Here is a 24,570-nt window from a genome sequence, read left to right as displayed (position 1 = left end):
AGTTTGCAATTGTTCTGAAGCCACTGGTGGCATAATGCTAATAACCAGCACAATAAATGACTGTCACATCTGCTCAAAGCCTAAAAGAGCTTCCCGTTCATTTGACAATTGCACAAAATAATACTGCACTTTACAAAAGCGCACCTGTACGGTCAGTGATAGAGCATGTAAACACACACTTAAACAAATTTAATTATATTGCTTGTAAACACTAATGCTCTGCAGTGAACTTCTCAGCGCATGACTGCAGGTGAGCATCAGGGAGCGTGCACTTCGACCACATTAAAAAGCATTAGCGGGAATATATCAGTGCAGCATGAACGGACACAAATTGCAATTCTTGTTGCTGTTCTTTCTGTAAAAACAGCAGGATTGGCAGGCATCCGTATATCTCCTAATGCGTTTCAGAAATCAAATTAACTGCTAAGATTGAGGATGCACTTCCCTTGCCATTGTCTCTCTATCTTGGTCTTTCTCCCCACTTCCTCTGAATTCAATCTTGTTTTGTTTCATTGTGATTGGATTGGACAACGGCCCATCTCTAGCTTCATGTTCCACTGGAAATGACTGTGTTCGTTAGATACCGCATCACTATCCTAGCTAGATCTCCTCCAAACTTCTGTTAGTTAAACTCCCAACACTGAACAGCTCATCTTGAACTATTATCTATCTGGTGATTATAGAAGAACCCACCAAACGGCTAAAAAGTTCAAAAAGAAGAGTTTATGCACTGTAAATGTTGACATATGCCCTAGCTGAGAAAAACAGCAAATTACAGTAGGATTCTTTTTAGTCAGATCTTTTAAAGATCGTCTGTAGGTATGTAACTGGAGGATTTGGTGCGCAACAGACCCTGACAAATGTCCTATCTTGTAAAATGTAGTACCGCCGCTTATACACAGAGTACGCGTGATTGCAAATTCGAAAGTGATTTCAATACTCCGCATTTATAGCGGCTCACTGATGCCCGCAAATTATAGGCCTCTACACAGAGTATGCGTGATCGCGAATTCAGAAGCAAAGGTGAAAAACAATCGTGCATTCAAAATACTCAGACGTGGTAATAGGCGTTTCGTTTACGACGTCCTGTAAACGGGGGAAAAGAGGAATTTAGAGAGACTAAATCTTTGAACAAACCGTTTTCAGATTCTTTGAGAAATTAGGTGATGAGCAGTGAGTGTATATTATGAGAAAATGAAAGTAGCTTTTGACCTTGGATGCATGTAAAGCTATTGTAGGAGACCTCTAAAACAAAATTAGTAACCTTTAAAATGGCATTGTAGGGGCATTTTACAATGCCATTTCAATGGGCATTTTTTCAGAGGATCTCACAAAATTTTTATGAATGATTTGTTTCATTCGGGAAATATTAGAGATGGAAAAAGAGTGGCATAGTCTTCAGAAACTGTATTTGGGCTTAATTGTGTTAACATCAGCATAAGATTGTGTAGTCAGAGATGGTCTATTGGATTTTACAGTCAGATCCGTCACTAGGAAAGGCTCAATCCTATTTCACTTCAGACAGTTTGGTGCAATTGAAGTCAAATGCAATACCTGTACCTTTTATTTTCTATCCTCCTAAGAAAGAGAGACAGAACTGATCTTATACAGATAGACATTGCCAAAAGATTGATTGTGCTCTTACTGCACACAAAATGAGATGGAAACTGAAGTGCAATTCGTGACCTACTGCCCTGACTAGGCACAGACATTCCTTCAGTCTTTTAAAACCACTGCAAAGAATTGAAATGTAAATTGAATCCACACTGCTAGGAGAAAGTCCAGGAAGCTGCAAGATATGCAAATCTGCTATAAAGTAACAACCAGTGGACACAAACTTTAAAAGCTGCACTTTAAATACTGATGAATACATATCATAAATACATATCAGGTTTATCAGAAAACTAAATGTAAACAGTTTAGAAATTGGAAAAAAACTGAAATGTAACTAAAATAGATTGTCATTGCTCCAAAACAAACTAAAATGAAGTAAAAAAATATATAAATAATATGTTTAGTTTCAGTTTTGCTACAACACAAAAAAAAGCGAATGTTAAACCTTTAAAGTTTGCCAGCTTCGAAAGAAATAAAACCTAAAAGAATGAAACAGCTGTATTAAATAATTATTAAATGATTAACTTATAAATACATTTCTAATTTAATTAATGTAAGATAACAAATCTTTGAAAAAAATAGAATTACAAAGTGAGAATTTATATTTAAAAACTATACCTGTCACAATGTGACAATCAAAAAATAATGCCAATAAAGCTGCTTTGAATCTGTGAATAATATAGCATTTAAAAAACTATACATAAAAGGCAGGGTAAAAAGTGTTTGTGGATTATCAAAGCAAAGTGGACTCCCTTTAATGTCTCCCTCAAAGCGCTTTGGCTGATTAATAATGCATATCTCTGGTCTCTCTCTGAGTCGAAACCAACCAGCTGACTCACTCAAACCCTGTATCTGCCCATAAGTGAGTCTCAACAGAAGCAGGGAGCGAAAAAATTTGTAAGAATTATCATTACTGACAGTGAATGTGATCATGTTTCTTCACATTGGAGGCTTGTCTAACCATAAAACAAAGGCAAATCTACTCTAATACAATGCATGTTACATTATATGTATTTCAAGGTGCGGAGTGCGGTCACATTAACCATTGCTCTGCAAATTTTCACGGGCAAAATTCCATCTTTTTAATAGGAATCCATCCAATCTGGAATTTCACATTAGGGTGAAAGATTTCCCCTCACTGATTTCGCAACAGCTTCGAGTTGACCAACAGAAAGCTGATTGGTTTGTCTGACTTCTGTGTCAGCGGTGCTTCATACATCATCGCTACACTATTGACAACAGACAATGGACCTTTTTTGCTCGCTAATGTGACCACACCTTAACGCACACTCCAGGAAAAAAACAATGAGGCTATTTGCAAGTCACCACCTTTTTTAGGCCACTTCATACATCGCTAGGACATATGTGCTCTGTTCCAAAGCCTAGTGAGCTTATTTATGCTGCCTTCTAAGATACCATATTTTAACCAAATTCTAATCCCAGAATGCATTGCGACAAGCTCATTGAGAAATAAGTACAAGATAGCAAACAAGGCATGTTAATTTGGATTTAAACATATTTCATTCAATACTGAAAAGTATTGATTGTAGGCTATAGATTAAAAATTAGCACACTGTACTTTATCAAATTAAGTAAAGCATGTATTTTTATCCTTATTAAGAATATTGAATATAAGCAAACTTAAAGCTGCTTATGTAGGCAATAACATCATTTGGCAAAATACTTTTCCTTATTATAAATATACGTTGTAAACGTTGAAATACATTGAAATATGTTGTAAGAATTATAGAGAAAAATTATGAGATAAATAAGTAAATTAAACTTGTTGAGTTGAAAATATTTATGTACAAATACTGTATATTGTGGCTATTTTTGTCTTTAGAAATATATAAAAATATAATAATACATATGCATAAAAAGATAATGTTTTGTCTTATGGGGCACCTCACTAGGTTTTGTAACAGCCTTTGTGTAAACGAAATGCATCTGGTCTCAGTGAGCATCAAAGTGAATCCTCTCAGAGCTTTCACAAACAATTCTCATCAACGAATTGGCCTTTGAGATTTGCCTCTTACATAAAGAGTTCACGCTGAGAGACACAGGGAGAGTCTATGAGAGAAAGTGAGTAAAAGGTTTATGTGTGCTTTAAGAGGATTACAACCGCCTGCTTTCCCCAACCGCTTTGTTTTTGCAACCTTAGGTCATAGATCCACGGTCAGTTCATTGAGGACCCATCTGGAACTCTGGTAATAGTAAAACAGTGCGTTGTCTCGAGGTGTCAGTGATTCAGAGATGATGACTGGACTGTTATATAACCCAGCGAAGCGAGAGCGTTTGCTGCCAAACTATTTCCAAGATTACAGGTACATAATGAGGAAAAAAGATGGCCTTTAGATAATAAATAGGCCTTTGAGATAAAAATAGACACATGAGATCATCCCAGAGACCTCACTCGTGACCTCCGGCTTGGAAAGAATAGGAGAAAGCAGTGAAGAGGTGATGAGCAGAGACAAATTGTCCCCATGAGAGAGCCAGAGTTTCAATCCATCTGACATCAGCAAAATCTTCCTTCAGGTCAAGCTGTAATCAACCTATTAAAGCCGACAGCTTCTCCATTCTGTTTTCAAATCCCTCGTTAGGTTTTTATTGTGTTGCTATATGGTTATGATATTTTGAGTTGTTTTAGTCTGATGCTATGCAGTTGCTAGAGACCTTGGCATGTTGCAAAGCTGTTGCGGGAGGGGGAGGGGATATCAGACTGGGACACAACTTAAGTCTTATTTAGCATGTTGCTATGCGGTTGATAGGGCATTCTGGGTGGTCCCTGCATTCAAAAACAGCAAGATGCAGCACAGCAAAACACACTGATTTTTTAAAAGTCAAACTCCTTTTAACTTGACACAACATCTTAAAAAGGTGTCACTCATGACGTAAGATGCTAAAAAAAACTTTAGTGCATATTATTTAAAGTCAACACAAAAATGAAAATTCACATCTCTTTTCTCAATGCATGTTATTGGTCTCATTGTAAATAATTAAAGCATATGTTTAACCTGTCAAAAATGTCATAATTCGATCTTCCGCTCAAACAACAGTCTTCTCTTCTCTCGGGTGACGTGTGCCAGACTTCTCAACTCGTTAAACTGCAAGCTCGCATCCAGATCTGCATCCATCCAATCAACAACCGATAGACAGAACTAAGTCCCGCCCTACATCTTTTTTCAATCTGTTTCACCTGGATGTACATGACAACACGGAAGAAAAGGTCTGTTGCTACTTCCATCACATTGTGATTTTTAAACAGAAGAACAATTTGAAAAACAATGCAGAGAGACTCAAAAACATGTCCAGTGTGAATGGCCCCTGAGCAAGCACCACTCATGAGAGTATGTTGGGAATGATAAAAAGAGGACAAAGAATAGATGGCTTGCCAAATAGCTCTATCTTTCTCCCTCTCTTTCATGCACTGCTTACTAAAAATGCCTACAGAAGCTGTTAGCATGCTGCCGGAACCTTGCCAGCATGTGTAAGACAGGCGGCAGAAGCTATACGTGTTTACGTGTGTGTTCATTAATCACACTCAGCCTCCATCCCCACAGAGAGACTCCAGACAGGACCGAGTCAGTGACAAGTGATGCGGAGATGCCCGCAGTGTTGTTCCCAGTTAATCTCCTCCAGGCAGCCAGGGAAGCAGAGAAAACAACTTTGTGTGAACCGCAGAGGCAGGGTGTTTTCCACCCCCTGATACCACTGGCTTGAAACCAAAGAGGGGGGTATTCTAGAGACGACGATGCTCGAGCCCCAAGCCTCGCTGTTGGGATGCAGGAAGTGTTTGGGCTAAGAGAGGATTAAAGGGATACTGAGCCGATCCTGATCAGTGGTTATCCCTGTGCCCCGGGAGAAAGTGCGCAGGCTTAACACGCTCTGATGTATGGATGCATGAGACTACTGAAAACAGAGCTTGTGTGTTGTTTTGGGATCAAACCAGCTAAATGTTGGTGTCCTACAAATGAGTTGCTGGCCAGAGATGAGATGTGGCTTAGCAGTTTAATGTGAACATGGCCAAATATTAGCTGAAAAATTATTTTGGCCTGGGTTGCATTTTCCCAAAAGCATCGTGCCACCAATATGCTCTACGATCTACTTTTTATCTAACAAGTCACGATGCTTTTGGGAAACGCCGATATATCTGGCCGATATATCGGTCTATCACTCATAAGAATAATTGTACAAAATTCTTTCTATTAATGTCTAACAAATGAAGCCCATTGATTATTTTCACAGTCTAAAGGCTCGTACACACCGGGACAAATATCGGCGCGCGTTATTCGGCAGCGTTTTTCAACGCGTTTTTTGTGTTCACACCCAAGCGATTTTCGCTGACGATGAGCCGAGTGAACATGCAAATTCATTCCCTGACATTAGATGGCGCCCATTTGCTCTGCAATACCACTCCGTAACATTCTCTTTTATCAAGATTTTTGTAGTCGCTGTCGCGTTTGTCATATAGTTCTTTATGTTCCGACACCAACAAGACCAGCAGCTCTACATTCATCTTGCCTTGCATCATCCTCGTCTTATTTCTTCCCAGCAGTGTAGACGCTACTTGGCGTATATCTTCTTCGCCGTTACGTACTGTATGTGTGCTCGGCAAGACCGTTTTGTGTTTGATCGCCCCCACGTTGTGTTTTACTGTAACTTCAGAAGCTCCAGACACGTGAGCAAAGCGCCAATCTCATTGGTCGGATAGTTTATGACGTGGCGCGTCAAACTAAAAAAAACGAACCCGAGGTGTTTTTTAAAAAATGACGCTTTTACGCGTGGCGTTTTTCGTGTCGGTGTGCACGAAATATTGGCGCCCTTTGTTTAGTCACGAGGCGTTAAACGTCGGCGAATATCGCGCGCGAAATTCGTCCCGGTGTGAACAGGCCTTAACACTGCTGTTCAAAAGTGTGGGTTCGTATTTTACGCTAAAGACATTTGATCAGAAATGCAGTAAAAAATTTAATGGAAATTTGGAATGAAACACGGCAGAGTGAATAATGATATTTTAATTGTAGGGTGAATTATTACTTTAAGGACATAACTTATCATTAAAAAACGTTTTTTTTATATCATTATATTATATTTATATCATTTTAAATGTTTTTAAAACATTATAAGATAAGATCAAGCATGGCAAACAATTCATCCAGGCCCTGCTGCCAATAGTTATGTTTCCATCCACCTGTTTTTCTGCAAATTTTGGAATACTTAACAAATTAAATTAACCCATAGTCAAAATCTGCAAAATGTAACAAATCATGTAAAATCTTTTAATGGAAAATTAAACAACATTTTATCAAACTTTGATAATTGCTTAATCTTTTAAACAACTGAAAAGATAGTGATTTGATAAAAATCACCTGTCGAGTTTATAATATATATTACTTCAGCATATGAGAGTCAGATTGGGTGACTACAGGGACTCATCTCAAGATTATTCATTTAACAGTTCATCGATTTCAGTCAAGAATAGAAAACTATTTAATATATTAAACCATGATTGTCAGAGTCAGAATCAGAATGCATAGTTTGTGCATAAAAAAATGTCCATCAAAACCAACACGTTGAATGATGTTCACTAACCCGGCAAAGTTTTTCAATTGGATTGGCGTTTATTCTCTTTAGTATGCAGTGTGAAGTATTTCACTCAGTTCTCTGATCATTCAGATTCAATTTCTGCAAGTGAAGAACAAATTCATATTCGCGTGTGTTATGTATCAGGTACATTATCGTCTCTGACAGACAGTATGTTGAAGTCATGTATTCCTTCTTCTTGTTAATACTACCGTGCATTGTGCATGATTTTTTTGACAGACATTGATGTTGTGATATTCCAATGATGTGTATTTGAAAACAGATGGATTGTAAGGTAATAATTTAAAAAACATTTAGCCAGCAAGTATTCATTGAAGTGATTAATGGCCTTGAGAGTGTTAAGTCGATGTTTTTGTTTTAATATTCCAACTGACAGTGGGAAGTTTTTCACAGATGTGAAAACATGTGTAAGAGGTGATTTATGATTGATTTTTGGGTAATTATAAAACATGCTGGAAACATTCAAAATGCTTTTTGCATAGTTCATTATACTCATTTTACGGAATGAAGTTTATTTCGTGGCTTAAATGAATTACATGTTACTCAAAGACGGACATGTTTGGCTTGTCAAAAATGTTACATTCAGCTGTCGGAAAATCAATTTAATTTTTTGACATGAAAGGAGTGGTTTTGATGCACAAAGTTGTTTTTATTGTCTCTTATAACAAAAATATTTTATTTAAACCCATGAAAATGCAGATCCTGTTTTAAATAGTGAAAAATCACCATTTAAAAAAACTGTGATTTATGATATACGACAAAAGAGCCACAGTGTCTTCCCTGATTGCTGCAACTTTCATTTTTATTATATATCTTTTTGTGAAAATTGCCCAGGAAGTGGCGATTTTGTTCTCTTGAACACATGGCATGGAAACGATGCTTTAATCGCAAATATTTTAAGCGTTAAATATGCAACTTTGGATGGAAACATAGCTAGTAGAATGTTATAGTTAAACTTAAAGACAACATAAAGAAAGCTCCAAATGACTCAGTGCTGTAATAGTGGAGCTACACATCATGTCATGCTCCCCAACCACATGCTCATTGAACATTTCGACATACTAATTAATGAAGAAAGCCCACTCGCTCAGTCACAGGTGACCTTACTGTCAACCACAGTGAGGAACGGCACACACAACCCTCCGAACAACAAAACACTTATCTGACTCCATGTTTAATCAGCCAAGGCCTCTGTTTATGGGACCCACCCTAGCTGTGGCAGACCCTCTAAGTCCAGCACAGTCACCATAGAGATGAAAACACAAAACCGACCTGGAAAAGGCACGCTGGAGTAGAGCAGTAACCGCTGGTTGTGCTGACTCATGCTCTCCTGAGAAATGGCACAAACGGCGGGGAGCTCTGGTGGCAAACGAGGCAGGGAAGGAGGGAAGGAGAATTTTGAAGGAGTCGCAGAGAGTCTGACTGAGAAAAGTAGGGCAGCATTAACTCATGGCTGGCTCCGCTTTCCCGCTTCTGACACAATGCTCTTTTCAGTGTGCTTGAAAGCCAGGGCTTTCTTCTCCTGCAGAACCCAGAGCATTGTGCACACATAACAAACAGCCCAGAACAGTGGGTGGGGGGGGGGGTGGTTTAAATAAACTAAAGTGTTGTTCTTAGGGTGGGCTGCGGATGCCGTGTGGTAATGACACTGGATGTTACATGCGGAAAATCATATGTCAAGCCCCTGCTCAGCACAACTGAGCAGATGGAAAACAGAAAGTGTGTCAGTGGTGTTATTGTTAGCTGAAACTAAAACTACTACAAATATGTTTTCCTTAATTAAAAATAAACCTGAAATAAAACATAAATGTTTACTTCAACTTGAAACAATTTAAACAAAAATTTTAATATGTTGCCTGGGCATGGTAACTAACTGAAATAAAATAAAAGTTACAAAAAAACGGAAATAAAATAATGCTAAATTAAATTAGAAATATTTTAAAAAATGTATAAAAAAATAAATAAAAAATGACAAAAGCAATAACATAATTACTAAAACGTAAACTAAATTGAAAATTTATAATATAAAAATAAAAGCTAATACTATAATAAAACTAAAATAACACTGAAGTGTGTGTATTTTCAAGTTTCTTCTTTCTTGTACAATCTATTATGAATAAAAGTACATTGGGAAAGGCTTGCATGGCTCTCACCTTCCCAGTGGTGCAAATTACAGTTCTAAAATTTTCATTGGACAATGGACATTCAAACAACAAATACTGAAAAAAGCAAGTACTGTATATAATCCCAGAAAGCCTTTTGGCTGGACTTGTTCTGGTCGACACGACACACACATTGTATATTAAAGTAATGCACCACATTTTGCTATTGCAAAGCATTAGCATATTTTGAAGCAAAATTTGAATAATCCTGTCTGCTTGACACCCCCACAAAGGACTCTTTGTTTTGGAAGCCCTTGAGAGGGAATGAACGAGTGGAATATTCCAAAAAAACCTCCTTAATGTACAAAAATAGCACAATACTACGCCTTCAGCGGGACATGTGTGCTTCTTCAGATATGACACCTTCGACACTGCAGTTCTCATGACTAAAAGGCCCAAAAAAAAAAAATTCGTACTGACCCCAACATTTCAAACAGAAGAGTATTTAGAAAATGAAAAACATGCAAGAGAGAGAGAGAGAGAGAGAGAGAGAGAGAGAGAGAGAGAGAGAGAGAGAGAGAGAGAGAGAGAGAGAGAGAGAGAAGGCCACGCAGATGGTTTCAGAATTGTTATCAGTAGCGTAATGGTAGAGTGTGCCAGATAAAGAACCAATGCAAGTCATCTGGGGTCTACTACATAACAGACAAACAACCGCCATGTCAATATGTCCTATTTAGGGGAAGACGACTTTTATTATCCCTCAGTCTGCAATTTTTTATGAGACCACTGATCAATAAATAACAACTCAAGAGCCATAATAATACTAAAGGAAATTGATGGCTAGCTTTGAACAAATTGACAGCCTTGAAAGAGTTATTACTGTGTATCAATATTTACCTTACAAATTCAAGTGACAGCCTTGTAAAGGCAATTTCTGTGGCTCTTATGAATTGGATTAGGATTTCCAACTTTTACATCCTTGCTGCCAAGGTTGTGGAGAGCTCAAGTTTAGAGGCAAGTGGAAGCTTTTGTTCATGACATTCATTCTTACTCACTTTGAGTTTTCTTGTCTAGTTCGGTCGGTAACGTGAGCAGGTCTTTAATCCTAATCCTGTTGCACATGCATCCATCAGTGGCTCAAAGGACAGCCAATAAGAAGTAAGAGTCGAGTGCCAAGAACACTTCTTTGGCAGCAGGGGCTGAATGAGACAACAGCAGTCAAAAAGACCGGGACGTCTGGTAGAGGTTTAGATGCCAGAACAACAGATATTCCGTTACTTCCTTTGCCAGAACTTACCGCCAATGTTTAATCTAAGGACATGAGGCTATGTTCCCTCCAAAATCCTTCAGGAAATAACCAAGATGATGGTCACGTTTTGGCTGAATGAAAACAATCATTTAAAGGTCGATCTTAAAGGAATAGTTAACTGAAAAAATTAAATTATGTCATCATTTATTCACATTCATGTCAGAATGAAAGTCAAAATGGTGCCAGAACCACATTGGACCCCATTGACTTTCATTGTATGGACACTGAGACATTTTTCATGATGTTTTATATTTTATGATTTATTACATTTTTGTGTTCCATGGAATAAAGTTATACAGGTTTGAAATGACATGAAGGTAAATAAGTGATGAATATATTTTTTTATTTTTGAGTGAACAAACCCTTTAAGATAAACCTTTAAATGACAAAATGTGGTCATCATCTTGGTTATTTCCCAAAAGATTCTGGAGGCAAAATAACATCATGTCCTTAAAAAATATATACATTTTTGGGTGAACTATTCCTTTAAGAGTCAGTAAGCAGATGAGTCTGAGGCTGTAAACACTTTAAATGAAGGTTAAATCTGATGCCTATAGAATCTGCCTAGGAAATTTGTTTGCTGACCCAGTATCCCTACATTAGTATGGTTGGCCGATCAGAAACTCGTGAAGCGTTTAAGAACAAATGACTTCATACCAGATCCAGAGCTTCGGCTGAGCACTGTACTGCTGAATGACCTCACCGCAGCGCTCTCCAGCACACCCTCATTCAATTACCCACAGTCCTACGCTGGCCTGACAAGCCAGAATACAGCCCAGCCATCACAGCAACTCTCACTCTCATTCAGTCAAACAGACAAAAAAGCAGAGCGGTTGTCTTTTTTCCATGTGAGAACTTGTAAAACACAATGTTTAGAAGTATAACTGATGAATGAGGAATATAGCAGATTAAAGGGCTGTCAGATGCTGAATGGAAGATTCTTATAGACGACATGTCTTTAAGATGGTGAAAGAGAAGATCACACAATGCTTTGTGATGTCACTACAACCGCACAATCTTATCATAACTCCAGTGTAAACTCAAGTTGGTAACCTCAGATGATCTCAATATCCACACAAGTGCACATGACCCCAGAAAAAAACATCACTCTAATTGGATTTTCAAACCGAAATATGAGCTTTAACCTGTTAACTGGCACCCCCCTTTTTTTTGCATAGACATAAAAATCACTATCCAAACTTAAATGGTTGTAATTCAGGAATGCTTTGGAATATAGACCTATGGCTGGTCTTGTTTTAAAGAAGACATTTTCCAGATTATTGTAGAAGTCGAGAAATGATAAAAAATGAAACAGAAAAAAAGTTATATAAGTTTGAGTTTATGAAATGGTGTAATGTAAAAATATAACTATTAATATTTTATATAAAATATATATATATTACAAAATATATTTTACTCTAAAACTGCAAGAAAATTAAAGACAAAAATCTGAACAAGTTGTATTCCAAATTTTAGGTTGATATCTAAAAAAATGAGCTTTCAGTAAGATTTTATTTGGGCGCAGTACCCAACTTTTTCACTAGACTCCATTACTGCCCATATAAGGGCGCCTCCATTTTCATATATGTTTTGAGTGATCTGAACCATGTATTTCCATAATTTTCATACAATTTATGAAGTAGACATCCTATTCAGAAGTAGTATGGGTGGTTTGGCAGTATTTGATTTGAATTCAACCTCTAATAAATGCATAAAAAGACTACGTACGTTATAGCGTTATAGCTCGCAGCCAATCAGAAATCGAGAATCCATACATTTTTCTTTATATTTAAAACATTTTCAGACGTTTTTTTCTCATAAAATGGAATTGGTGTTATCTTTTGAACTCATGGCATGAAAACAAACTGAGGTTTCTACAAATCTTTCATGATTTTTCGTGTTTATTGTTATTTCAAAATAAAGGCCTAAATACTCCTAATGAATATGAAATATTCTTGTTGCAAATTGATAAATTACTGCACGGTAACTTAAATTACCGTGCAGGTTAAGAGGAAGGAGTGTACACACTAGAGATGCACCAATATTAAAATTCTGGATGATACTGATAAGCTGATTATTATTTTCATGTTATGGCAAATAACCGACTAATGGCCAATTTTAAAAATCAATACTATTTTGTCTAAAATAAATGAAAAACTAAATACAATCATTTCAAATACTACAAATAGATATCCATTTTTAGGTTTTGCTAAATATACATTATTACTATAAAATTATTATAATATGAATTAATAATAATACATTTAAATATAAAATTAAATGTAAAAATATTCTTCATGATAAAATTATGAGTTTAAAAATTAATTTTAAGAGAGCGTTAGGTGATGGTAAAGGTAATCGTAATGTAAACAAAGGAAATTAGCATAAATATTTAATTTCATATATGTGTGCTGTATCCATTGATAAATTATAAAATCTCTCACTGATAACTGACATGGTACGAATACTGTGCATGCCTACAAACTGAATTATAAGAGAGAACATTGATCTTCTGTCAAAGGAGACTGGACTTACTTTTGCAAACAAGCAATTTGAGTAGAGTGACATAAACCCTGCCCAATTACAGTTCAGCAAAACGTTTAATGTAGAAACTCATGCAACATCATCACATTGTACATAAGCAGGGAGAACTTCAGACTGCTTTCTCAAGCACTGTTATGTCATATGAGGTCTCTTTATGCAAAAGATTAATGGTGTTTGACAGAACAGTGACACATACTTTTATTCATCCTGGAACAAGGAAATCCCAAACTACCCCCCCCCCCCCCCCCTTCTTTTATCATCATCAGCCCTTACCCAAAAGCCTCGAAGCACCTGCCAGAAAACATACACAATCACATGACTACAGATGACAATCAGGTTGGCAGAACAACAAAAACACCCTCAAAAACGACAACACCACAACAAATCAAAACGACATCCTCATTCTTTCTCTTGCGCAAAGGTCTTCGGTTTCATTTTTAAGTAGAACGGTCTGATGTAATAAGAGGTAAGAGATTTTTCACTGCATTGTTTCGTTCAAAACAAAACTGTCTCTCTGAAAATAACATCAAACACCTTCAACCTCAGGAGTGACTAGAGCTTCAGGTACCTAAAACACTTTAAGAATCTTGAAAACATGATATTTTGAAAGATTTCCTTCAAGAAGCATTTGCTTTGGGATCATTTCACCTAGAAGCCTGTAAGAAAAAACTGTAAACTAGTATCAATCCTTTTCGAAATGATCCATCACAGTCAAGAGGATCTTGATAATCTTTGTGCCAAAGTTGAGGGACTAAAGAAGGTCAGAAAGGTTAAGTGCAGCACTTGAGGCACCACCGTCCAACTCCAGGCAACATGTTTACCTGAACTTGAAGAGATATAGGATCATAAGATGGACAAGTTCTCAGATTAAAGACAAAAAAACGTGATGGGTTTACCATTGCAGAACTGCAGCAGCGAGGAGGTGTCATAGAGACTGCTGTAGCTGGAGAAGCCGTCCTCCATTCTCTTCCTCTCGTCTTCCCTTTCTCCGATAACTCCCTGTTACTTTCGCTGGCTGGCCACTGCAGCTCTCTGTCCATTCAACATCCAGTCTTCTTCTGGGGTCAGCCTGCCAGTGTCAGTCACCATGACAACCCATTCACCCAATGCTCGAGTCACGCTAACTCAGACGCTCTCCTTGAATGGGACTCCAAAAAACAGAAAGTGAAAATATTTATGAAGTTACAAAATGCGGATCTTCTTGTGTACTTTTTCTCTCCTGATCCTTTCTGTGGAGTGTTCCTGTTAGAGATCTCCAGAAGAAAAATAAGCCAGTACAGGGCTTGAGCTCTCAGAGGAGTACGCGCGAGTGTTGGGAGTGTGTGAGTGTTTGTGTAATGTCGAGGACTCTCCGTTGAGCTTGTCTGTGAGTCCCGGTCTGACAGTGGGGAACGGACCAATCAGAGCACAGGGGGCGGAGCCTCCCTCAAAACATAAATCCTCCCCCTCCAGCTGACTGAGACTCCACTCTGATGCAGTGGGAAACTGTGCTGGAGAAACTAAGCCAGAAGAGATTACTTTTATACTGCATTAGAGATGTTTCTAAAATCTGGACACAAGTTAGGGTGAATCGATATTTAGAGTTGGTAAAGGGCTACTACTGATTAAATGTATTTGTGTGTGTTTGGATACACAGATTCAGAAATTCATTTGTACTTACATCGTACACCGGAGTAAAGAGGATTATGACTGTGTTGTTTGTCGGTGAGGCTAAATTTAAGCTTTCACGTTTCACGGAAGCAGAAAAGACACTGTACTGTGAAAGACACGTCAAGGCTTTGCTATGAGAAAATGATATAGGCTAGCACTCAAAAAAACATAAATCTATACTACCATTCAAATCCATAAATCTACACTACTGTTCAAAATGTTGGCGTCGGTAAGATTTTTTAAATGTTTTTGAAAGAATTATCTAATGCTCAGCAAGGCTGCATTAATTTGATCAACAATACACTAAAACAGTAATATTGCTAAATATCATTACAATTTAAAATAACTTCTCTAATTGAATATATTTTAATAAAATTATACAAATATTATATTTTTGATATATTTTAATCAAATTTAATTTATTCCTGTGATGGCAAAGCTGGATTTTCAGCATCATTACTCCAGTCTTAAACGGGTACATGCACACCAAAAACAACCGAAAAAGAACCACAATTCATACAACAGAGTGACAAAATAGTGATTAATGGCAACATTTAACTAAATATTTCACTATAACAAAATACAGAATCGTAAAAAATGTTGCACAATAATCTTTTTTTTCTAGTCAGTTCATTAAAACGAATGCCCTAAATAATCTGATATACACTAAAATGAATCAGATTTCCAAATGCTTCATATGAAATAGTGAGTTTAGTAGATATTTAGGTAAACATGTTTGATTTCACAGTTCACTCAGCTGTAAATGCAATGCGACACAAATAGTGACGCACTGTAGAGATTTGTCACGCTACACCACAAGTAATCTGAAAAGTAGCTATACACTGCTATGCTGTTTTGAAAAGCTGCTGTCACATTACTTAAAAATTGCAGTAAGTTACCCCAACACTGCAGACACTAAAGAAATAAACTAAAGCAGTGCTTTCCACGAGGAGCAAGGTTTTTGGGGGACTTTTCCACATATGAGACACAATGCATGACCTCACACTTTCCACCCTTTATTCCACAATCCAAACAAGCTTGAAGTGTAATAAGCATTGACTATTCAAAGCTTATCTGCCTTCAGACAGACAAAGCTGTCTGGAAGACCATCAAAGAGAAACCAAGGTTGGCAGAAAAAGAATAAGAATGTATCTCAGTTTTGACTGTGGGTCGTCACAGGGGAAAACCTTTTTAAATTATTCAGGAGGCAGGCGCATATGGAGGAATATGCATAAAGATGACGACGTGGCCTGTATTTACACATCTTCAAACAGACAAAACACAGTCAAATTGAAAAGAAGGAAAAAAAAGCACAGAAAAAGCTAGAAGAGCCTCTTTAAAGATTATTCTCCTGACCCCATCCCCCACCGTGAAATAATGGAAAGTGGACGAGAGCTGTGTTAAATTAGATTTCTGGGGTGTCTGTGTCCAATTTACCCATGGCATTACATCAGAAGCCGAATTTCTATTTAAATGATCCAAGGTGGATGATGAGACATTTTCATGTCCCATTGCGGTCTCTTTCTCCCTCTTGTCCTGAGGCCAGCAGTGCTTCTTGAATCTAGCATCAGAGAGCCTATAGTGTTTATTCTCAGGCCCCATAACAGTGCTGACACAGACACTTCTGTCTGTTCGCTAAAGATCAAATCAAGGATTAGCCCCAGAAGCGACAGTCCAGTTCTTTCCTGCATTTTCACATGATGTGGTCTCTTTCTCTGAAACCATTAATAACGGGACCTTTGATCATGTCAGCTAATAGTTTTCATTTTAAGTTTGCAATTTTTAATGCCATCGCACCAGCAATACATAGTTTTTGTTTTATAATGTAATTATAGAGGTAATGTTGAGGTTAAATTCATAGTTAAAAATCCCAGAGCATAAAAATATAAAGTGCACAAAAATGATTTAGTCTATGCCATGGCTAGTGGCTACTATGGAAATGGTTTTATTTTATTGTATTGTTTTATTTATTTTTTTATTTTTTATTTATTGAACCAGTTTATTATAACCTAAAATGTGTAGTAAAAGGTTTTATTCAAGTACAAAAATTAAAACTTTTTTATTTTTAACTCTAATCTTAAAGATGCAGTAACCAATTCTGGGGGGAACCTTTTTTAAGTCAATTTTACTTCTCCACGCTTCATGCACGGATGAATCTGATGATTTGACTGTTTTTGACTGTGATCACCATATCAGAGCAGCAGTGACAGCTGAGTATATAAATCATTATTCTAGGCAATGATGTAATGACATACTTGTCCTTTACATTAAAAGTAACAGTGAACATTAGGAATACAGAAAAAAAAAACCTCAAAACTTAACTACTCTATTCAATTTCACTCTATTCTATGATTTCCTTTTCCAAATTGATTTTTACCGGTGACATTAGCATTTAGCTATAGAACAGCACAAGTGGTTTTTGATTATTTTTTGGCATCGGCTGCCTGCGTGTTAATCGAGGCTCAGGGCAAACAGAAGCAAATATAGTACAGTGGTGGTGCTGTGAGATTAGACCCCCTGGAGAGAGACACCAGCTGGGGGAAGGGAGAAGCACTTCATCATCTCTGTGTAAGTCTGGGGATCCCTCGGGTGGCAGCTGGACAGAGCTGCACCCTCCCATTGTTCTCCAATTATGCTGGCTACACTTTACTCACACAAACACATATGCACACTTGCACACAAACACAAAATTATATACAAATATACAGCATAAATGATCTTGTTGGGGATTGCCAAAGACATTAACATTCCTGCACATGCACAGACGCTTATATTAACAACACTTTATAACTAAGGAAGAATTGCCTCTAAACTATAGTGAGCCTAATATAAAAAAAGTTTTATATTAGAAAAAAAAATTTCATTGTATTTATTTGATTTGATTTTCCTTTCCTTTTTCATTTTGAGGCGTGCTGAAGTTTTAATTTACAATAATTTGCCAGGTAACAGATTTTAAACTTTTCTTTTACATTTCTTTAAAATGTAGTTCAAGCTATTGTTAAATAATAGTGCAATATTATACAATAATATGCCTACTATACATGAAAAATGGCTATAATGTTTGTAATCAGCTGACTTCTTTCCTCCACCAGTTAAGTAGTACAACTGCATTAATGGTATGTCATAAGCAATGTCAGGAGGTTGTGCTGATAATCTCAGGGTAATAGACCATGCAGTGCCTGAGGTTTATAATAAAATAGCAGCTGCAGCTTTCTCTGCTCCAATGCCTATTAGTGAATTAACATTCATGTGAAGCACACACTCAACCAGCTCATTAAAATATTTTACATGTGCAAGCTTCTTATTATATAACCATTTATAATCATACATAGGCTATAGTGAATGAATGACTCTTTGTGAAGGGAAGACATAGGCCTAATCCCCAGTGACACTGAAATCTCAATACAGGTCAATTGCAAAAAAAAACAACAACAACGGTCTAATGAAGTTAAAGCTTTCTGAATCACTCTTTGAAATTAAACTCTGAGCTGTCCTACTTTAGCATACTGGATAATCTCATGTTAGATTAGCCATGTTTATTATGACTCTGTCACCAACAGCATCTGCCCTGTATACAGCATTCACACAACCATCAGTCTGAACTTCCTTACTTCTAATATTTCATAACTAACAATTGTACACTATAATGCGTTACAGACCATTAGTTGCCTTGACTTGCAATAAAATGGCCTGCAGCCAAAAAGTGGGTAAAAATCTAGCAGTATTTAGATTAAAAGATTGATATACAGTATTACTGTCAGTATGTTGTACTGAATTTTCTCAAAAGTTTATAAGCAAGGTCAGTAAGATTTTATATATATTAAATTAACACTTTTATTCAGCAAGGATGCATTCAATTGATCAAAGTGACAGTAGAGACCTTTATATTAATACAAAAAGAATCCATTTTTAAATAAATGCAGAGAAAAATGAATGAATCCTGAAAAAAATTATCAACGGTTATATTATTATAATATAAAAGAGCACAAGTGTTTTCAACATTGATTAATGAGAAAGGTTTCTTAAATATTATATATATATATATATATATATATATATATATATATATATATATATATATATATATATATTTCTGAAGGATCATGTGACACTGAAGTAATGGCCACTTAAAATTCAGCTTTGACTCCACAGGAATAAATGATATTTTAATATATATATATATATATATATATATATATATATATATATATATATATATATATATATAATATATATATATATAAACAGTTACCTTAACTGTAATAATATTTCACAATATTACTGTTTTTACTGTATTTTTGATCAATTAAATGCAGGCTTAGTGAGCATAAGAGACTTCTTTTAAAAATATTTAAAAATTGCACCGACCCTAAACTTTTTGAATGGCAACAACTAAGCACTGCTATGGATCTGCGATTCTTGTATATAAAACACATAATTCTGTAATTACTCTCTCTGATTTATGATTCTTTATGTGACTCTCTGTCTCACATTCATTCTTTCTATCTTACAGTTATCTGCCTCTGAACAGGGATCATCTGCTTTGGGGATTGAAATAGGACTCATGATTCTCCAGGCTGCAAAAAGATGTTACTTCATATCCAGAATTTACTGAGGATTCAGACATCAGAATTGCAGACAGACAATGTGTGTTCAACTTCCACTGCTCTAAAGCTAATCAATTCACATCATTATGAGTCAAACAATGTTGGTCAAGCAAGCCACAGCGACATCATTTAAATGACATCATACACAACTGCAGTTAATTTGGCCAATGAAAGAGTACCAGACCAGTGGAAAGAAACAGATCAGCAGAATTAGCAGAACGACTAGCTTTGCATGGGCCAAACAAAGTTAGCTTCCCGGTGCCTTTTTTTTTTTTACAGCTTTTGAACATTATACACAAGAAATATTGCAGTATAATCATTGTCACAGATCCATATACTCATCACAAACAAACACAAGACCAGTCCACCCAGATTCAACATCATGTTCTGCATTTCCCAAATCTTTTTCTCTTCACTACCGGCCCGTTTGGACTCGTGAAACAGCTGGTGTGGGTGGGAACCTGGGCAACCAGCCATGCGGATTCCCCTGAGACATTATTCTCTACAAACCCCGGACCACCACCTGGTCAAGACCCTGCTTCCATCACCCCTGTAGTCTGGATGGTACCAGGGAGGATGGACCAACAGGCAGGCAAATAGGGAGAGGGTTCAAGGACATCAGGGACAACGTGTGTTAGCCACCCCCTACTGTTCCCATTCAGATGATGATGTCATTAAAGCTTACATCAGCGCTCATAAATTCACTCATGCATCCAGCCAGCACAGTTAAAATGCACTAAATTAGATGAAATCCCCAAATATGATTAGTTTTTATGCTGAATCATATGGCCAAACGGAATCAAATATTCCAGACAGCCATGTAGTACGAAAATGAACTATAAACATATTGTTATATTTGTACGACACATGTGATTCAAATGTTCTTTCCTTGGTGATGATTATATAAGGGTATGTTCTCCTGCTTGCACAGCTCTGTATTCTGTGAAGCAGGGAAAACATTAATCATATCTGACTTGGCTGCTAGAAATAAGGAAACCCCCCATCCCCCATCCCACAGTTATTATATTAAGAAGAACATATATGATCTATGCAACAAACACAGAGCTCTTTCTAAATGCACATATTCTTTACCATACAACATATCATTCATGATCTCGGATCCAAAAGAGTTTTGAATTGTAGTATACGGTTCAGGTCATTATTAATAGTGGCTGCACTGCACTGTAAAAGGGAAACCTGTGAAGTTGTTATCTTTAGGATCTATTTGTACCTGCTCTGACCTTTATTGGTTTTAAGCCAATATAGTGAGGTTGATTAAGTCAATATATATATTCAATGTTTTTAGTGTAAGTAAGTGTTAGATGATTGCAAATGTGATCTAGAAGTAAACAAAATTGGTAAAATTAGCATGCACAAATATCCAATATTCAATGATATAGCCCTCATAGACTTACACCTTAATTGTATAATGTTACAGTACCTAAATCCAATAACATGACTAGTTCACTAGTCAAACCAATTAGTGGCCAGTTCAAAATATAGGGCTCATAAATCACATTGCACTAATGGGATAGAGCAAAAGTAGGCGTGCTTTTCTCCACAGTGTGAACATACCACTTGCTTTTACTAGGACCTCGCGTTACCAGTCTCAGATTGTCAGGATTACTCTGGTCGATCAATATACTATCTTGAATGACTCTGCCAACCAACACTAAGAGGCTGAAATTGCATTACGGGTGGAAATGCTCCTCCCCAGACTAGACCAGATGAGTGAAGTCATTATACAAAATATATCTTGCAATGGAAAATACAGTGCTTTTCAACATGACAATACACAATTACCTTCTAATGCAGCACAGACAAACATGGATCATGCCATGATGACAGATGTTTGCAATGTAAATTGTAACTGCACAAACTGCACTACTTAGGGACTCTCCATGTATTAAATTATTTTTGTTATTTCTCATCCCATATGACAAGAGAAACCAGGGTGGGGCAGTAAAACATTAAGAAATGCTTATTCTCTAGCCTACCAAAATATAAACAAACGAAGGCTTCTGGCAGTTTGTCACACCTCAACAACTGTCAGCTCTCATATAGGGTAAATGTCCTCTTAAGGCCCAAGCCTTCTCACCCCAAGAGATCAGATGAGCAGAGCTATCTATGTCCTTCATAGACTACCATAATATACCACTCTGACTATGTCATGTATTAGTACGCACACAGTTAATTCAGCCATTCTGCCACAATATAATTCTCCCTTGTTATGAATTATCTGACCTTTAGCAGGTGGGCGTAGCCTACTGTGTGCACTTATCGTTAATTTTAAATGGCTGTACAGTGACATCTTGTGGTTCAATTACAGCAAGCACGTGCAGAAAATTTCCCTCGGCCCTCATAGTTCAACTATTATGCGAGAAAAGCTTGAATATTCTGTTGCTAGTGAACAAATTGTGTTTACTTCAACTATGAGCCCTTTTGTCCCCGAAGACTACAAATAAACTCTCTTAAAACACACACTGTCGCGACTTGCTAGCTTGTTTGTGCACTAACAATGCCAACAATGAAGAGAGGAATTCTTTCATTTTTGAAACGCCATCAGTATTTTCACTTATTATGCGTTTAATAGCATTCCGTGGATGAAATGACACTGTAAGTATTATTATCATTAATATTTCGTGGGGAGAATGACCCTCGCTAACGCTATTATCATAGCTAGCATTTTATTTATCCGAATTGTACAGCATTAGAATTGCCATGCTTTTTGTAATTGAAGAAAATTGTTTCTTGACTGGAAATGACATGTAATAAAATAAAAGTCAAATTTACCTTGACTGTTCTTTGTATTTCCACAGATACTGTGTTAATCTCAAGCATGCTCATTGCTCAGTGACGTTTCTCTATGCAAAAAAAAAAAAAAACACCTTTGAGGCAAAAAGTTTAGCTGTGGACCAGTCGTATCACATATAAATGTTTTTCACTTGTTTAGATATAATTTTAAACTAAAAATTTATATTTGGATATTTTATCATTGTTTTGTGCAATTAAGTATTGAAAGTCTTTGTCTGAAAAAGCATGAAACAATAAATACAATTTAAAAACTTTTTTTTTTTTAAAGAAGTGAAAATAAATAAAGAAGTCTTATTTAAAAAGTGTGAGGTTTATCTAACAAAAAATGGATAATTTTAATACAAATAAATAAAAGTGTATCTATTTAATTACATCCAAATCAGGGACAAACAGAACAGTCTCGACAAGTTTTAAATAATGTATTGGACTGCATTTCTTTTAATTATGACTGAGAAATAACAATCACAATGTACATTAAATCGGATTATTTCAGATTATTTATTTAGTGCAAGGCCTGCAGTTAATTTGGGACATTTAAAGATTCAGACAGTGGAAAACAAATGGTCTTCTGTTACACAGAGGCTCAGTTATACAAAGTAGGTTCATTAAATTCTGAGCTTCATTAAACAAAGACATTCTTCACAATTATGAAAAGGATTCCAAAGTGCAGCCTAACTAATTATTTCAGCAAACAGCTGAAGGTTATCTGTTTATGTGCCGTCTCATGACTGCACAACTTTTCTCAAGAGACTCAATAACAAAACAGAGTCATAGGATACTTTATAGTGAAGTTATTATTATTATTAGTTCATCTTAATTTCCTGAAAAAGATCATATAAACATCATATAAAACAAATGTATTCCATGGCTCTGCTGCACAAACAGCTTTACTGAGACCATTAATGATCACAGACTAAAAATCACTGATATACTGATCACTTATACAGAAATTCTACAGTTCAAACCCCAGCACTAGCAGTACACCAACAGAGTGGATGGTAAACACTTATCTAAAAATATGTTTTCAAACTCGGATGTATGCGAATACCAATGCATGCCAGATTCCTAATACATAATGCTGCCTTGGCAAACACATAACGGGATTGATTTATTACACGTGACTGCTGATACTGCTGATAATGATAACACCCACAGAGATTTGGAAGTGAATGCACTGACTTCATTCCCATAGCAAACCTTCAAATATTAAACATTCTGTTATGGCATAATCCTCATACCTGGAGGCATTCGTTGCAAAACAGAAGGGTGCAAACCATTTCATTACAAATCATTTGCAGTTTAACATTACTATGCTCGAGTTTATTATACAACAGAACAGAATACAGGCGTTTTTACCTCAGACTGTGTTACATTAGTTTACTGGGCTAGTATAATGCTTGAGCAGGTCAAATGCCTGGTAAACAGTATGTTCCTCGCACCAGGAAGAAGGTCTATTTATATCTGATTGTTTTTACTGTGCAGACAACCAGCCAACGTTCAGACTTTCCTAGACTCTGCTCTATGTGAGGGAAATGATCCTTTCAAGCGTGGATTATGTTTATGTGTTAAATGTACTGTCATGAATACACCCATGCGGGAAGCACATAAAAACACGGCACTGTTATAAATAACAGCTGCAATGGTGCTCAGCTGTGATGTATGATACAGATAAATTATTTGTGGAGACTATAACACATACTTTGCAACAGATACACTTATAGAACTGAAGTACATTTGTAAAATGATAGTCTCTCTCTTAAGATGCCCATGATAGAGACGGTCAGTCTGAGAGCAGCCATATATGGCTAAAACCTTTGCTCTCTCATCAAGCAGAATATGAGAACATATTTGCAGGATGAGTTGTCAGCGTGAGGGCAAGCCAAAAACAGGATAAATCCAGAATTCCCTGACACTGAATACTCACCCATTGGAAGTCCCTCACAGTCTGACATTATGGAGTAAAGTGGAAAACTCTCTCTGAATGGATGGTGTCCAAGACAAAACTCTGAAGATGAAACAAACAGCTCTTTGAGATTGCGTACACCATCCGACCTCTCTGCTTCTGTCCTGCTGAGAACCATGGGATGCAAAGAATGCATATCAAGCACTCGTGGCCCTGGCCACTATTGGACGATAAATGTTTACACCCTCCCTCTTCCCTCTGGACGAAATCCATTTAATCGGGCCTGCTAGTGCTACACTGAGAGACTCCATTCCGGGATACAAATGCTGTCACTCTAGCTATTTTCAAGCCAGCTAAACCCATCCAACTCTAAATTTACCAGTGGCTACAAATGAGTAACTGCAATTTGAAGTTTCATTTCTTGTT

At 36.7% G+C, this 24,570-nt stretch overlaps 1 protein-coding gene across 9 annotated transcripts in view; it reads right to left on the bottom strand.

Moving 5' to 3' along the window:
* The window catches only part of eml1 (EMAP like 1), a 50,926-nt gene extending 26,592 nt beyond the window's left edge, over window positions 1-24,334 (bottom strand). For 3 of the 9 annotated variants that reach the window (XM_056266299.1, XM_056266300.1, XM_056266301.1), the window contains exon 1: window positions 24,166-24,333. In XM_056266299.1, coding sequence (XP_056122274.1) covers window positions 24,166-24,322 — 157 coding nt within the window. In that variant the 5' untranslated portion in view covers window positions 24,323-24,333. Of the gene's footprint in view, window positions 1-8,487; window positions 8,670-14,066; window positions 14,565-24,165 lie in introns of those variants that run through there. The other 6 variants (XM_056266297.1, XM_056266298.1, XM_056266302.1 and 3 more) reach the window with 5 other exon arrangements.
* Window positions 24,335-24,570: the final 236 nt, after the last annotated feature.

Source organism: Rhinichthys klamathensis, unplaced genomic scaffold (genome assembly GCF_029890125.1).
Source record: "Rhinichthys klamathensis goyatoka isolate OS25496 unplaced genomic scaffold, OSU_Roscu_1.1 h1tg000247l_1, whole genome shotgun sequence".
In the NCBI taxonomy this organism is placed as follows: Eukaryota; Metazoa; Chordata; class Actinopteri; order Cypriniformes; family Leuciscidae; genus Rhinichthys; species Rhinichthys klamathensis.
The sequence above is the reverse complement of the archived record's forward strand: the minus strand, read 5'-3'. Positions and strand labels throughout refer to the sequence as shown.